General features: G+C 37.9%; 1 protein-coding gene across 5 annotated transcripts; it reads right to left on the bottom strand.

Moving 5' to 3' along the window:
* Nucleotides 1-216: 216 nt before the first annotated feature.
* ZCCHC8 (zinc finger CCHC-type containing 8) lies at nucleotides 217-15,407 on the bottom strand. 5 transcript variants are annotated; one of them, XM_075167670.1, is made up of 14 exons: nucleotides 14,433-15,407; nucleotides 13,438-13,480; nucleotides 12,761-12,835; nucleotides 12,137-12,242; nucleotides 11,331-11,408; nucleotides 10,911-11,014; nucleotides 9,069-9,134; nucleotides 7,084-7,147; nucleotides 6,475-6,617; nucleotides 5,543-5,685; nucleotides 4,646-4,761; nucleotides 3,444-3,527; nucleotides 2,477-2,591; nucleotides 217-1,729 (listed from the first exon to the last, which is right to left on the bottom strand). In XM_075167670.1, the coding sequence occupies exons 1-14, from the start codon at nucleotides 14,788-14,790 to the stop codon at nucleotides 915-917; spliced, it is 2,310 nt and encodes a 769-aa protein (XP_075023771.1). In that variant the 5' UTR covers nucleotides 14,791-15,407; the 3' UTR covers nucleotides 217-914. The 5 variants fall into 5 exon arrangements, with proteins under 5 accessions (XP_075023771.1, XP_075023773.1, XP_075023774.1 ...); XM_075167672.1 differs by having other exon boundaries at nucleotides 7,084-7,144; XM_075167673.1 differs by lacking the exons at nucleotides 12,761-12,835; nucleotides 13,438-13,480; nucleotides 14,433-15,407 and having other exon boundaries at nucleotides 11,302-11,408; nucleotides 12,137-12,175.
* Nucleotides 15,408-15,504: the final 97 nt, after the last annotated feature.

Below are 15,504 nucleotides of genomic sequence, written 5' to 3'. Positions count from 1 at the left end.
AAATTGAATGGTATGGCAAGGTTCTATTTAAGTAGCTAAAAAGATCTTGACAGCTTCTTGATTATGAAAACCTGAACCCAATAGTTGTGACCCTTCCTAAAATATTTAACTTTATTCATCCTCATTTTAATCAGTTTGTTTTTCTAATTATCTTCAGCAGCTAATTTTCAAAAATCAGCAGTTTGATGGTTTAGGACTCAAATTAAAAAAAAAATCTTTATATAAAAGCTCATTTATTAAACCTCTGTACACAACAATGAACATGTATGTACAGCAAGTTTACATGAAGGATGATGTTACAAAAGATACAGTGGTAATTAAAACTGACCCACATAAATAATTTATAAAAATATCTGAAATGGTGAAGATAATGCCGGTAAATCCCTGATTATTTTCATCCAATTGCCAGGATTTTGATGTGGGAAATCTTAATGTTAGACCTTTTTAAAAACATTCTGAATATATTAAACTTATCTACAGGATAATTAGCAAAATGTATAAAGTATAGATTATTGTACAAAGGACAGATATTAAAAAAATCAACAATTCACCTGAAACTCAAGAACAATATAAACCTTAGCCAAAGTAATGAACAACAAACCACAAACTCCTCTTTTTAGAGTTTCATGTATTGGCAAGTAAATTGCTCTTAACAAATCAACAGTCCTGTTATTCCTTAGTGGAAGGATGCAATTTGGGAAAATTCTTCTACATTTTCTGGCCGTATTGGTAGTCCTGGTCAATATGGAAGCCCTGCACTGACTTCAGTCCCAAGGAAGAACGGGGCAGAGCTGTATTTGTCAAGACTTTCTCCTTCCCACAAAAGGATGAGGAAGGCTATCCGAGTCTGTAAAATTGGAGGAGGAGAGAGAAGGAAGCAGGGATTTGGACATAACGAAACAAAGGAAGACCAATTAAGATGAAGTCTTTTTCTTTTGCTGGTTTCTTGGGGAATTTTTTAACACGCTTCTTATTCGTAGATAAACACCTGTTGATTCTGCCATATTTTCAAATTCAAATGGTGTTATGCCTGCAGCAAACTTGCTCATATCAGGAACAAGGCTGGAGTTTTTTGCAGATGATTCAATGCTTGTGACCACTTTATTACCACCTGTATTTTCTCCATCATTAACGTCACGATTGGGAGCGGGCACGGTGTTATCCAGCAAGCCTTCAGAATCTGTATTATCAGGATTTTCCTTTAAGTTAAGTAAACTATCTCCTGGATTAGGACTAGTTATAGAATGTTCATTTTCTGGTATCTGTTCACTGATGTTGGAAAACCTAGTTTCCACTGTAATCACCTTATCAGATGATCTTACTTCTGCAACAAGATCTACTTCGTTCCTAGATGGTGATGATGTAACAGAATTTCCAGTTAAAGGTGTATCAACAGGAATATCAGAGTCACTGTTTGTGCTTTCTGCCTGCTCTAGTGCTGCCCAGATTAATCGCTGCTGTTCCTCTAGCTCTTCCAAGGTCAGAGTATCCTCATCCATGATTGAGTCCACTATTTTTGGCTGAGGAATATCACTGGAAGGATTCGACGGTGGAGTAGTCCTGGGAAGAGGAGGGCGGGTGGGTGTTGAAGGTTGAGTTGGTGCAAGATTTAGTGGAGGTGTTCCTCGTGGTAAAGGAGGAGGAGTTGACATCGATGGACGTCCAGGTGGCAGCGGAGGTTGGAACTGAAAACTGTTATGAGTTTGAGATCTTTGTGACACTTCCAGATCTAGAAACATATTGCAAGACGTCTATTAGAATCTGAAATCTGAGTAGGACAAGATTCAAAGTGCCAATGCTCTGATTAACTAGCAGACTTATGTTTTCTCATCCTTGGTTTTCAGCTGAGAAAGAACAAACTTTCTGAAGGTTTTAATATCCACTGAAACTATGTTTTTGGGGATTTTAACTCTGCTAGCCATTCAAGATACAATACTCTTGAGTGTACTGAGAACAAACCTATTCCACACTGAGACACACTGAAGGATTTCCTCACAGGAAATCCAAAATGAAAGCCAGAAGTTTCTCCAGCTATTCTAACATTTAAACAACACACTAAGTCCTCCTGTGAGTTTGACTCATTTTTAAGAAGTTGTGAGCTTGTAACTTCCTACATTATTTCACCCAAATATTTAAGGATTTGGAGGTCTTCATAACAGAAGTTTCTTTAGGATACACCTGAAGTAAAGAGATCAGAATTTGTAACCTAACAATCCAATCGCTCTGAGCACACTTGAAACCTCCTGCTTGGTATTAGAAGATACAACAATCACAGCAACAGAGAATGCTTATTGTAGAGAGGCCCAAAGGCAACTATAGTAGGACACTGCTAGCATATGTTAGCAGTTACATTAATTACCACCATAATGAATACTAACACATTCGTTGCTCTTTATGAACACTGACATTTCAATTCAGAGCAAGTTATTGTGAAAATAAAAATTGAAACTAGAAAAAAATTGCAGAATAACTATACCAGAATCTAAGTCCATGTCAGCTGTTGGTACCTCCAAATTGTCTTCTTTTGGTCGTTTTGAATGATGAGAGCTTGACTGAGATGCAGCCCTTTTATTGCTAGATTTCGGACTCGGCTGAAGAGAAATTATCCAGGAAAACAGAAGAAATTAGTATTAAATTGTACAAGGTAACATTTCCAGCTATAAGAACGTATTTAAAGCAATTTCATAACTATACAATCATTTGGTGACCCAGTGTGTAAACTAGACATTGAAGTTTGAGAGATTTACTGCAACTGAACAGAACTTGTAGTCTTGTTCAGGTTTAAGTGGCAAAAGAAAAGACTGTCTGCATTCCTAACACAGATTACGATCAAGTTTCCACCTGGACACCTAGATCTTATGAGACCATCACAACGCAAGTATTGCACATCCCTTCCTGGCAGGCTAAGAATTTACCGTATAATTCCGTATACCATTACACTTTGGGACTGAGAGCAGAGCATACATCTTCCATCCTTAACTGGAAGTATTCTGCAGTAGATAACACTAGGCTGGAGTCACATTAGAGAAGACCTGAGAATGACACAGGACAGGACTACCATATGTTTTCTCAAGTCACTATAATAAGATTACTGTAAATCATGACTATGGCAAGTAAGCTTTTCGCTTACTTGGGAAGTCTGGAATTAAGACAGTTTTTAGGCTGTAAAAGTTTATAGTAACCTTTTTCACAACTGTTTATCAAATATTGCACAATTGGGATCTGCTTATATTAATTGAAATAATGGAATTTGTTCTAAACATGAAGCTCCTTTTTCTTAGAACAGATAAAGCCAAGCATCAGCATTTCACACCTGGTAGTGTCAATAAGAAATTCTATCCCCTTGTGCAAAAAAGAAGATATAAACAAGAGATCATCACTGGCTACACTAACTACAAGACAACTTTTTTTTTTTTTTGCAAATAACAATGAGATATATTCACCGCATGAAAATTAGAAAGGTAGTTAGCAAAAACATCCTTCTGTTGAGATGGCTGCATGGGGATGGAACCAAATATCTGCCATTCCTACAGGAAAAAAAAAAGAGAAATAACGTTGCATATGGTTGGCTAATAACACAACAGTGAAACTTAAGAGAAACACGGAGAGATTAACAAGCCAAGATGAATTCAAGTTCTTATCAAAAGCCTCATTTATCAGAATAAATAGATCTTTAGTAGGAACCTCTGGCAAACCAAAGTACTCTCACCTGTGAACACAAACATTGCACATAGTGCAATGCACTATGACTGGGTAGCAGGAATAATAATTAAAAAAAAAAAAAAATCATCACCGTTACAAAATGTCTTGTTAACTCTTTCATAGCAAATATTCTTCAACATTTGTAAGACAACTACAAACTTCCCCTTGAAATAACTGTTCAGACGAAAAAGGCTTACTTTGAAGAACTGTTAATTTTTAGTGAAAACTGAAAAAACTTGAGGACAGAACTTTGTTTAAGAATACTGAAGGAAAAGACATATTTGGAGGCCACTAAACAGGCAAATATAAAGCTGCAAAAGAGAATCTACAAGTGCTTCTTTTTAATGCACATGCATTAACATCAGTGATGAAGTTCGCTGCTAACAGCAGGTTAAAATGCTTTTGAAAATAAAAGTTCAGCAGCAGCCGCCACAGGAGATTCCTTGTGCACTCTATGCTTAAGAGGGCACCCACTATGTGGGTTTTCGGATACGACTCGTTTTGTTTAGCTTCCCAGAAATCGTGCACTGGTCTGATGTAGTTTTCTATAGTTGAAATTATATTTATGATAACACCCACAGTAGTTTTCATATTCCAAGAACATTCAGAAAATTTAGATGTATGGAAGGAACAGGCGCGTGTGTGTGTGTGTGAAGTTTTGTGTCTTTAAAAAAAAAAACAAAAACCCAAACTATCCTTCTAGGCTCCTGTTGGTCTCATAATGGAAATAATCACCACAGAAGCACTATCAGACCTTACCCACGAGAGCTGTGACAGATACCAGATAGATTACCTCAACAGCCCCCAGCCCCAAACCACGTGCTTAAAAATAAGAGCTTGTTGAAAGAAAATTGTCAGATGCAGAATACAAAATGTTAAACTTGGCTAAAAGCAATTAATGTTACTCAGCATGTTGTTTAGAAGGCAGAGGACAGCCACTTACATCTGGTATGCCACTTGGAGTGGATATATTAAAGCCTGGATAGTTTATCAACTTAGAGACATCGTAAGTGATGCGTTTTGGTTGACGAGATCCTTCATCTTCTGTTCCACCATCATCTGTAACAAAATATAATTATTCTTGATGCTAATTAAGAACGTTACTGAAAAAATCCACAGGATTTAAGAACAGGGTTTTGGTTTTTGGAATATAAGTGTTGATAGAAGGCTTTGTAATCCACAAAGGCAATGACAGTGACCAAATCTATCAGATACGTGCATGAAGCTTCCCCAGAAACCTTACTGGGTATTCACAATAATAGCACTCTTTATGTACCATTACTAGCCTCAGAATTTGGCATCAGGACGGTTCTCCGAGATGCAGCATAAATGTTGGTCATTAGCAAAAAGCTGGTAAATTAATTGATAAATTGGGTTTCAAGAAATGTATTCTTTGCTTGCTGGTGATCTTCTTACTTTTATTATATAAGAGTAAGTTGTTGAACTTCAGAAAGTATTATGGTTTCTTTCATAAAACATAAGAGAAGCTTATTAAAAAAAGGAAGAGGAAATTTGACAATAGGCTATTTGCAAGTCTTGCACAGTTTCACAGAAACTCCATATTCTAATATCAAGGGTTGATTAGAGTGAAATCACACTGACAGAGTCTTCATCTATGCAATCAATCATTATAGAAGTTGTTTCATTGTCACACCATAGCTAGATGAAAGGGGCGTATTTTTACATGACTTTAGAAAAGAAAACTTGATTTACAACTTTCTCACTCTTCCATGAAGAACATGAAGATTTACAAACTAGGTACTTTACTGTCTCCTGAATAGGGTGCAGCCAGTAAATAGCCTGCATACTGAAAACTGCATTCCTGCAGCACATTCCTTACCTTTTCCATCATAAAGCGCAAGTCCTGAGTGTTCCATTTCAGCCTCCTTGAGCCAACCTGGAGGATAACCCAGCTGACGCATGCGATATATAAATGGAGGAAGACTCTTATCTGTAACACCAAGTGCATCTTGAAGTTCCCCACTAAGTAAAGAAAACAAAGAGAAAACAAAAAGTCCTCCAGTAAAATCCATAATTAAGCTTTGACAAAAGGAAGTTATGAATATTTTGTTGAATTTTAAACTATCAAGATAAAATAACTTCGTTTTAGCTCAAACTATGTCGACTGTCAATTCCAGATATAACAATTTTAGGGCAAAATCAGCTCTGATGTTAAAGGTAACTTTTAACACTTTCATTTCTCCATACAAGTGTACTTATGCTTAAACATTTTATGAGAATTAATTCCATGCCGAGAACAACTTACTCGACTTGTTACTTCTGATTCATGGCCTTAACTGTAGCTATCACAACAGGAAGGGTGGAACTTAATGCAACACTAAATTTAATGTGGATGATTTCTTTGGAGACTGCTACAGCCATATTATGATTTTTTAAAACAGTTTGAATAGAGAGAAAAAGAGAGGAAGGGACACTGAAAGCTCAAAATTTTCAGAACTTTGCATGCATTTGTAGTTTATTAGGAACATAATATATTTGCAATTTGAGCAGCCAAAGAGTAAAATTTGTCTCCCTACATTAGGGAGACAAGAGCCATGGGAAAGGGTAGGACTATTAAGCTAGCAATGAGTTTTCACTTGAAAAATATCTGTGCAATTTATTAAACAAAATTTTATTTAGCAAACAAATTTGAACATAGTTAAGAGTAGCATATGGACTTATAGAACTCTGGAAAGTAACATCTGGCACTCCAAAGGTAGAAAAGGTATTCCAGAAAAGCAGTGCAACAGCTAATGGAAGGAAAAAAGATACCTAATAACTCCTGGTTTAAATTTTCCAAACCTCTCTTCTACTTCTTCTGCATGATAACGCTGCTGAAAATTCTGATTGCTCGCTTCACCACAAGCTTCCATAAACTCCTTTCTCTTCTCACTTATACGAGCTGCATTTCGTGGCTTAAAGATAATACAATTGGGAAGTTTAGATTTGGACAACTTAGAATTTATGCACTCCTTCACCCAACATAAAAATGGTACTCCTTGCCCTCAGCATGCTTAATCGTTTATCACATGGCCATGTGATACAACTACAGTTGTAATGAAAACTACATAGCAAAAAACCAAGAGTATTTGCATTGGATCTAGTGGAGCTCTAAAACAGGAGGAAATACTGTTCAAACTGAATGTCCCTCCATAAATTAAAGGAGAGATTCAAACCATTACGCTACAAAATTAATTTATGTTCTGATTTACTATGTTAGAATTTGTAAGTATGAACAGTATAATCTCATCCACAGAGATGAATAATCATTTGTACATCCTGACCCCAATGAATCTACTTATTTTTTTTTTTAAATGGTGCAGTTACACTGAAACATTTCTTGGAGAGCAGCAGTCTTTTGAATACTGATGTAGACTTTACCTTTGGACAGTCTTTCATTTGATGGTCTTCAGAACCACAATTGAAACAATGCGGTTTTGGCCTGCTTAAAAAATGCACAAGAAATTAAGCCTGAAAATAATTTTGCAATGTTAAAAGCACTTAATTATTTTAAATCTTGTTAGATTTTTAGATTTAGGAAGAAAAAAAATGTAAGCATTGCTTGCTGATTTCATATGCTGTCTTCTGCTTCTCTTAAATTGACTGTTTAATATCAATCTTCAAAATAGAGTAACAAAATATTATTTCACAGTCCTAAGGAGAACACAAGAAATGAGAAAAACACAGGCACAGCATTGGGGTGGGGGGGGGAAATACATGACAGCATGTGGAGAGGAAAGAAAGAGGAGAACTAAAATTACAGTAGAAAAGTAGTACTGCCAGGCAGAAATGGAACTTTTATATCCCATATAATAGAGATCTATTCCTTTAAAAGGGAATAGAATAGCCATAGAATAATTCAGGCTGGATCTTAGGAGATCTCTAACCCAGTCGCTTAATCAAAGCTGGGTCAGCTATGAGATCAGACCAGGTTGCTCAGGGCTTTATCCAGTTGGGTCTTGAAAAATCTCTCAGGATGGAGACTGCATAACCTCTCTAGGCAACCTGATCCAATAGTTTACTGTCCTAAAGGTGGAAAAGCTTTTCCTTATATCACGCTGCAGATAGAAGAGCATTCACTGAAGGATTTCTGCTTCCGATTAAATACGTAAACACCTGCTTAGATAGTGCCAATAAATGAAAACAAAACCTACATACTAAAGCTTATGCTATGTCCAGAGGAAGGAAAGTGAAGATGTTAAAACAATACTTTTAACTCTAGAGTACAGATAAGGAACCCCTCAATTTAATGTGCCTGTAGTACATTAATACCTCTATTTTTCTTTTTATGCTTGTATCATCAGAGGTCTGATTCTTTTTACAATACTGAGAATCAGCTACCAGTAGAAACAAGTAGAAGAGAATGACTACTTCTTTGGAAAGTCCTGGTCCACAGTTTGAACAAGTTATGCATTGTAAAATTGTGCACTGAAAACCTGGAATAGAACTGCATCTGGTTTCAAGCTTAATTTTCCTTGTAAATTCATACCATGGCAGCAAACATTTTCAACATTATAGGGGGGAAAATCCCAATCTCTTACACGATTTTAGAGAAAGATTTATTTTCTGAACATTCATTTTTACCAAATTGAGATGGGAACCAGAAGTGGAGACAAAAGGATGACACAAGGATGAGTGTCCAGGGTAAACCCCACACACGCACACACTCCAACCTCTTAAAGCCTCTAATTAGAAAAAGTGAAGCGCGTCTTCTGCTTCATCTTTACATAGTATTCAAATAGAAACCTTTTGCTGTGATCTAAGTATTTTATCACCATCCCATATCATGAGCACAACCCTTCAATCTGCTTTCCATTCAAATGGTAGTATTTCTAATCAAACCAGAGTTTAACTCGGCATGCCTCTTTATCTTTGAAATTCCCACTTAAAGCTTGCCTGGTCTTCATTGCATCTGAAATCAGTGACTTTAGATGCTATGAAGACCACACAAGCTGTCAGCTGGAAACTCAATTCGCTTTACTTCTTACCTCCCATAAAAGCTATACAATCAACTCTAAGATCAGTCTGTCTTAAAAGCCTATAAAGTAAGTCAGATAGGGGTTGTTCTACAAAACAGTAAGAATGATGATAGTACACCAGTGCAAGGACGACAAAGCAATCACTAAAAAGGCAAGCAACAGAAGAACCGAGCATAAACTTCAGAAAGTTTTTACAAATTGATTTTAGGTCCTTCCTAAAGCAAGTCAGTAAACAAGAGAGACCCACTGACTGCAAAGCTCAGCACTGGTTTACTTAATTTAAACTCATTGCTCAAGTATGTTCAAGAGTTTAGTATACTGGGGAATAATCACAGTGTACATCTGAACTTTTCAGCTCAAAACTTTATATTTAAGAATAATACAAACCTTTTTGGTTTTACTTGTATTTCTTGTCCATCTAGGGAGAGAATCTGGCTGAAAACTTGCTGATATCTTTAGATTTCAATAAGGAACTGCTACTGGATGAAGCAAAATTTCAATCTTGTTTAAAATATCAGTGAAAACCTAATAGTGCTTTGAATAGAATACTGACTCTTCTGGATTAAGTTACAGATGGGTCCTTGATATGACGTCTATAGTATAAACTATAAAACTATATCTAGTATAAACTATTTGCCAAGATGGGCTTACGTTGTTTCCTCCTACCCAATTTCTATTCAATAATCAATTTTGATCTTTATCAGCACTTGCTAAAACTACAGTCCTCTTGTTTATAGGCAGAAGTTTCAAGCTAATAATTCTGATATGCTTTACAGCAATCTTATTAATAACATATTTTGATAGAGTTTCAAAAATATAACTCACTTCTCAAACAGGTGGAGACAGGTCATATCGTACTACTTGTGTTTGCTTTTGGACTGCAACGTGTCAGCTGCTCTGCCCATTTGTCTAAAAATGTACGAGAAGACAAGAGGGCCGCAAGCGAACCTGCATGGTAAAAACTAAGAGGTTCAGTAGAGTTCAGAAGCACAGTAGTTTCCAGAATCTAACAGTTGCTTTTAAAAAGAAAAGCAGATGCCAGATACTAGTCGAACTGACGTGTTAATTGAGTGCAGTATTTCGGCCATTTAGAAGCACGGTACCTGATATATCATTTCACTCAGAAGTAAGTGCTATTTTAGGCTTAATGTCATCTGTGGGAGCTCTAAAGAAAGATGCAGCAAGTACATCTAAAGAACAATATCAAAGCTAAGCTGGCAGACCTGAAAGTTTAGCCACACTTTGCATTTTAGGAGAAATTCCACTGTTAGGCATCTACTTCCTTCATCTGGAGGTTGGGAGATAGTACAGTATCATTTGGAGAATAGGATTAACTTAATGCACTATAACAGAGACAGCTTTCCAAATGTTCGAAAATTACAGCGCAGTGCATACACAGTCAAAGGCAGGCACAAGAAAACCCAGGTTAACCGGCTTATAAATTTGCAATTTTCGTTCAGATACAAGTAGTTTTTTAACACTAGGAAATTACCTTTATTACAAGCTTGGTAACTAGATATCGCAGAAATGAACTGTGAAACTGATTCTTGTCCTGACTCTTTCTGGGGCAGAAGCAATACTGGAAAACTGGGGAGATGACATCACTTGAGAAAAATGGAGAAATTCCTTGCCCAATTTCTTTTTGTCATGGAGGACTACAGTACTAAAAAACACTTTTTCCAACATTTCCCTCAATCCCGCCTTTCAAATACTGGCTTTAATAAACAGCAAAAAAACATCTTTAAAATGGATGTAAGTTAAGAGCATTCCATAATTAAATTTTATTAAAAGACTTTCCCTCTGGCTCCCACATTTGGAAAAAATCACCTTAGAGCACATTTGAATTTGCCAAGCCCTTTTCTTTTCCCAAATAGCAGATTTCATAGAGGGAGAACGCTTATTCATATCTGGAATGAGCTGTCATTCCAAACCTGATTGCACAGTGGCCCAGGAAATTCCTAAAGTCACAACACATATTTATGGGGATAAAGCATTCACTCTTCCCAAGCATAAATCTTCTAAAAATCAGCAAGCCAATCATATCAAAATACTTCTATGTTTTGAGTAAAAAAGCCATTAATTACTCACTAAAACTTTTCATCTGTAACGACTGATAAGGTTTTGATAGAAATGTACAATCTACTGAACAGAATTTGAGGTCAATTTACCGACTGGCATTCTTTGGATTTGACAAACGGAAAAAACCCCTTGTTTTAGTAAACAGGATACTTAGGTATTTCCCATCCTTCTGTCAGCTGTGGATTCTCATTTAATAAAGGCTGTCCCAGTTTATCGAGACAAAAATTGGTAAAATACAGAACACTTCCTACAACCTGTAGAAAAAAAGTCAGAAAATTGTCAGAAATGTGTCAGTATTTAGGACAGATTGGTAGCATTTCTATAAATTTACACTGCTTGAAATACTTCCAGGTTTTTTTCCCCCGCTCTGTAAGAATTTACAAATAATACACGCCCACACCTGTACAAATAAGTATTTTTTCCACTGATGTAGCCAAAACATGCTGAACTTAACTGCTGTTACACTGATAAATGAAATTTAACAAGATCTTATTTTAATGGCAGTGTATATTGAATATTTAGAATGAAGAGTCGGACCTACCATTGAAGAGTATATAGCCAAAAACTTACACTAAAAGCTTCTTTAATTTTTTTAACAGAATTCGAGCTTGCTGTTTTACAGTCCTCTTCCAAAAGAACACTGGAGGGCTGACATGAAAAGTAAAAATGCAAATAATTAATTTAAAATAACAGTAGAAAGAAAAGCTTCTAAATTACTGAAGTATGTAAAAGGCACAGAACATGGAATACAGCTTTTATTCTTTCACGAAACTTTATTTAAACAGTAGGATGGAGATGTCTACATTAGTCATAAAGCTTTCCATAGTCCAAAGCATGACACAGCTCATTGATGTGAAATATGCTGCATAAGAACATCTTCATTCTTCTCTCAAAAGATAAGAGAAAGATGGAGAGAAATGTGCCATTTCACCCTTTTATGCAAAGTGAATGTTAAAAAGTGAATGTTAAGTAAAACTCAAAATTCTAAACTAAGAGAAGAAAGTGGAAATTTCCAGATTCTATTGTTCATCTACTCAAAAGTTGGGCCAAATACAATCAGAAGAGGATACGTTAAGTTTGTATCTTAAGCTCTTCTCTCGATTATTTAAACCAACTTATTACTTTGCTTTTACACAAATTTCACTAGGAACAGTTTTAAAGAAGCATTTTCATGGGCAGAAAGGATATTTTCTTTGTCCTGCTCCTCTATTATTAGAGCAAATAGTTATACAACATTTGTTTCATAGTTACTTGATTTGCAATTAAACAGGAAAAAACATCTAGAATTCAGCTATTTAGCAGTGTAGTATTTCAATATTCCCACTACAAAGTTGCAAGAGAAGGAGCACCTAATAACAATTTGAGTTTTAAAGTACCTGTGGCTTAACATTGAAGTGTGTTTTTTCTTGTTCACCTCTCTTCTGCTCTTCGTATTTCTGAACTAAATTAAAAACAAAATCTTCAATTTCTTGATGATACTGCCTGTAATGGAGTGAAAAAGTATACAGAGATGAAGACATGAGCAAGATTGAAACATATGCCAGATATTTTTTTTTAAAACATTTACCATTTACTACTTCTTAAGAACTTAGAAAAGGGGCAGTCAACTTCCCTCCTGTCCTCCTCCCAACCCCCAACAACATGAATGCAATCTATTATAGTGCCCTTATATTAGTGTGGCAAAAAATCAACTCAGAGGCAGGGAAAATTACATTTACTATATTTACCCACAACACTCATGAAACTCAAACTGCTATTCAGACTCACTCCAAGTTCCTGGAATTCACGCTTCATTTCACGATAAAACAGACATTGCTAATGAAAGCAACAGACCTCCTGTCATATTGCTCATTATCCTTTCTCCCCTTCAAGCTTAACAAGTTCATGTTATTGAATAAAACACATATCCATCCTTTGGGCAAACACTAACATATCCAAACAAACAAACAAACAAAATGTCCCATCTCCTGTCAGGATTGCTTTTCTCAGGGAGTACTTACTTCGAAATTACATTGTTCATAAATAAAATCTGTAACAGAGGTCCATCAAATTTGGAGTTGTCCACTGAAATTCCACTAGAAGAATAGAACAGAGACACAGACAATGGTTACTGCATTAGCTTTACTGTAAACATTTCCTATCCGTTTTATCACAGCAAAGAGTCTGTAGTCCAGAGAGAGAGGAAGGTTTGGCCAATACAAGTTCTGTTCTTTTAAGAAGTTCCTATTCACTTAAGCAGAAATCATCCTCTTCCAAGCAAAGCAGGTTGCCTGGTATGAGGTAGAAAGAAAACAAAACAGAACACCACACTACAGAAGTTTTCTTCTAACTGCAGTAAACTCTTGTAAGATCTTATAAATAAGATCTCTTATTTATTCAACCATTTTAACGTACTTGTTCTCACTGCTGAACTTTACAAAAAACTGTTTTCCTAAAGGCCACATAAGTTTCATAAACAGATAGATACGCACAAATAAATAAAGTTACAGCAATACAAACTAAGTTCTTGATACTCAAATCTAAAAGGCTTTTCAAGAATGATAATGGCATTTTAGAAGTCCAACATCTGAACAGGGATGGGGACACAGAAACAAGCTCAGCTAGCTATTATCTCAGACAAGCTCTATTTCAAACATATACAGGTCACACAAAGTGTTTTAAGTCAGCATTAACATACCTAGGACGAGTCAGAATATTCAGCTTCCTTTTAAGTTCTTGATGTTAATTTATTGTTAAGGAACATTACAACATTACTTTCTTCAGAAGACACGGACCCACACCTTAATTAATCAAAGGATCAAAACAAACAAGAAAACAGCTAACAAGAATTCCACAGAATAGCAAATGGGGTTTCAGACCTCCCTTTTCATTGCACAGAGGATTATTTACAAATCCACGTGTTGCTGAAGAAATACAATAAAATGCAAAAAAAAACCCAAAACCAAACTCCAGATGAAAAAGAGGACTAGTTGTGACAATCCAAATAGCATAATTCATTATGTGCACTATGGCTGAATTGTCAGATTTACAGTATTGTATTTTAAAAATACCTACAATCATCACAAAAAACCAGAAGATAAACTATAAAAAACATTTCAGATTCCACTCTGCTGCAGTATCAAACCCCAAAACCTTTTAGGGAACCAGCCACAATTTAATAGTTTAAAATTATTTCTAGCTGTTAAAAATCAATTTTCAAAGTGAATGCACAGCTGTTTCTTTTCCCTAGAAAAGGAGTCATCCCAGCACTCAAAGACTCAATACCTCCTTTGCCAAGTGAAGCGAAGCTGGCACGGACCCGGGCATTCTGTGGATAGAAGTTTTCACAGAAAACTTCCTCTTAAGTGACGGAAGCAAAAGCCGGGAAAAATCTGCCACCAACCAGGGGAGCCGCGGGGGGAGGCTGCCCCCTCCCCGCCATGCTCAATTCTCACGGTCCTTCAGAACGCGCCAGGGCTCCGGCTGCCAGGCAGAGACCGACAGGGCCTTCCCCCACAAAGACCTCACGGAGGTCGCCGGGAGAAGCCGGAGCCCCTCAAGGCGGCCGCCGGCCCCAGGAGGGCAGGCGCCAAGGCTGGCCCGGAAGGGAACCGGCGGCAGGAGCAGCGCCCCCCTTCCCCCCGCCCCGCTGCGCCCTCCCCGGAGCAGGCCCTGCCTCTCCCGTCAGGATATTCTCCGCCCGGAGCCGCCGCACCGTCTCCTCGCGGTCCCGCAGCCGCGCGTACAGCTCCTCCAGGGCTTTCTCGGGTCCCTCCTCCTCCTCCTCGAAGCTGAGGCGAGGCGGTGGCGGCGGCCCGTCCTCTTCCTCGAGCTGCTCGAAGAGCTCGCGATCCCCGAAATCCACCTCAGCCGCCATCTTAAGCTGCAGCAGGAAGGGAGGGGCTTGGGGGGGGCGGGGGGGAACTGCCGAGGGGGCAAAGGGCAGAAGGAGCCGCCGCTCGCAGCGAGACGCGCCGGGCGAGCAGGCGCTTGCCCCGCTGTGGAGCTGGAGGACTACAACTCCCAGCATGCAATGGCGGCAGCTCGCCATGGCAGCACCAGGCCTAAGGCACTGTGCGTACTGGGAGATGTAGTCTGCCCTCTGGGGGCGGGCGCGGTGCGTGCTGGGCTTTCAGCAGCGCGGGGCACGCCGGGAACTGTAGTTCTGCGGAGGAGAGGCGTCCCCAAAATGGGAGGCCGGCGGCTTTCCGGACAGACTCTTGCCTCCAGGAACCATCTGCTGCATTGCTCCTTTTTTTGTTGTTGTGTTTTTCGTTTGGGTGGTTTTTTTTTTTCCTTCCTTTTTTTCTTCCTCTTCTGAGGCGGGATGGAGAGAAGCAGAGGGCAGCAGCAGGCTGCAGCACAAGAGTATTTTTAAGTAGGCCCCATCCAGGCTGCATCCTGCCCCCCGTTAGGCGATGCCTCCTAAGAGCAGCTTATATAACCTGCTACAAAAAGTTAACACGCTTTCCAGTACTTCTCAGTACTTTAGTACTAGCAAAGGGCTCCAGCATCCTACCTATCCTAGATTGTTATCCCTCTCTACTAAAATTGGCAGGTACCAAATTACAAAAAAAAAAAAAAAAAAAAAAAAAAAAAAAGGAAAAAAAGAAAATTGGTTCTGCATTCGTCACCATGAGTTGTGCTCCATACTGCAAATCTTATTTTAGGAAAATCCTACTTCAAAATAAGAAAAGCAAAACAAACACTATTTCTGACTTCTCAAGTTTTCCTGACATTTCTTAACTAGTTTCCTTAGAGTTTG

This window comes from Calonectris borealis, chromosome 18 (genome assembly GCF_964195595.1).
Source record: "Calonectris borealis chromosome 18, bCalBor7.hap1.2, whole genome shotgun sequence".
In the NCBI taxonomy this organism is placed as follows: Eukaryota; Metazoa; Chordata; class Aves; order Procellariiformes; family Procellariidae; genus Calonectris; species Calonectris borealis.
Note: the sequence above shows the minus strand (reverse complement) of the source record. Positions and strands in the feature narration are given on the sequence as shown.

Excerpts from the sequence above, each read along its gene's own strand:
- ZCCHC8 (XM_075167670.1), bottom strand. The coding sequence starts at position 14,790 with ATGGCGAGCTGCCGCCATTGCATGCTGGGAGTTGTAGTCCTCCAGCTC. Across the intron at positions 4,762-5,542 it reads TGCGCTTTATGATGGAAAAG|ATGATGGTGGAACAGAAGAT; the intron begins GTAAGGAATGTG and ends ATTTTGTTACAG. Across the intron at positions 2,592-3,443 it reads ACCTTTCTAATTTTCATGCG|CCGAGTCCGAAATCTAGCAA; the intron begins GTGAATATATCT and ends ATTTCTCTTCAG.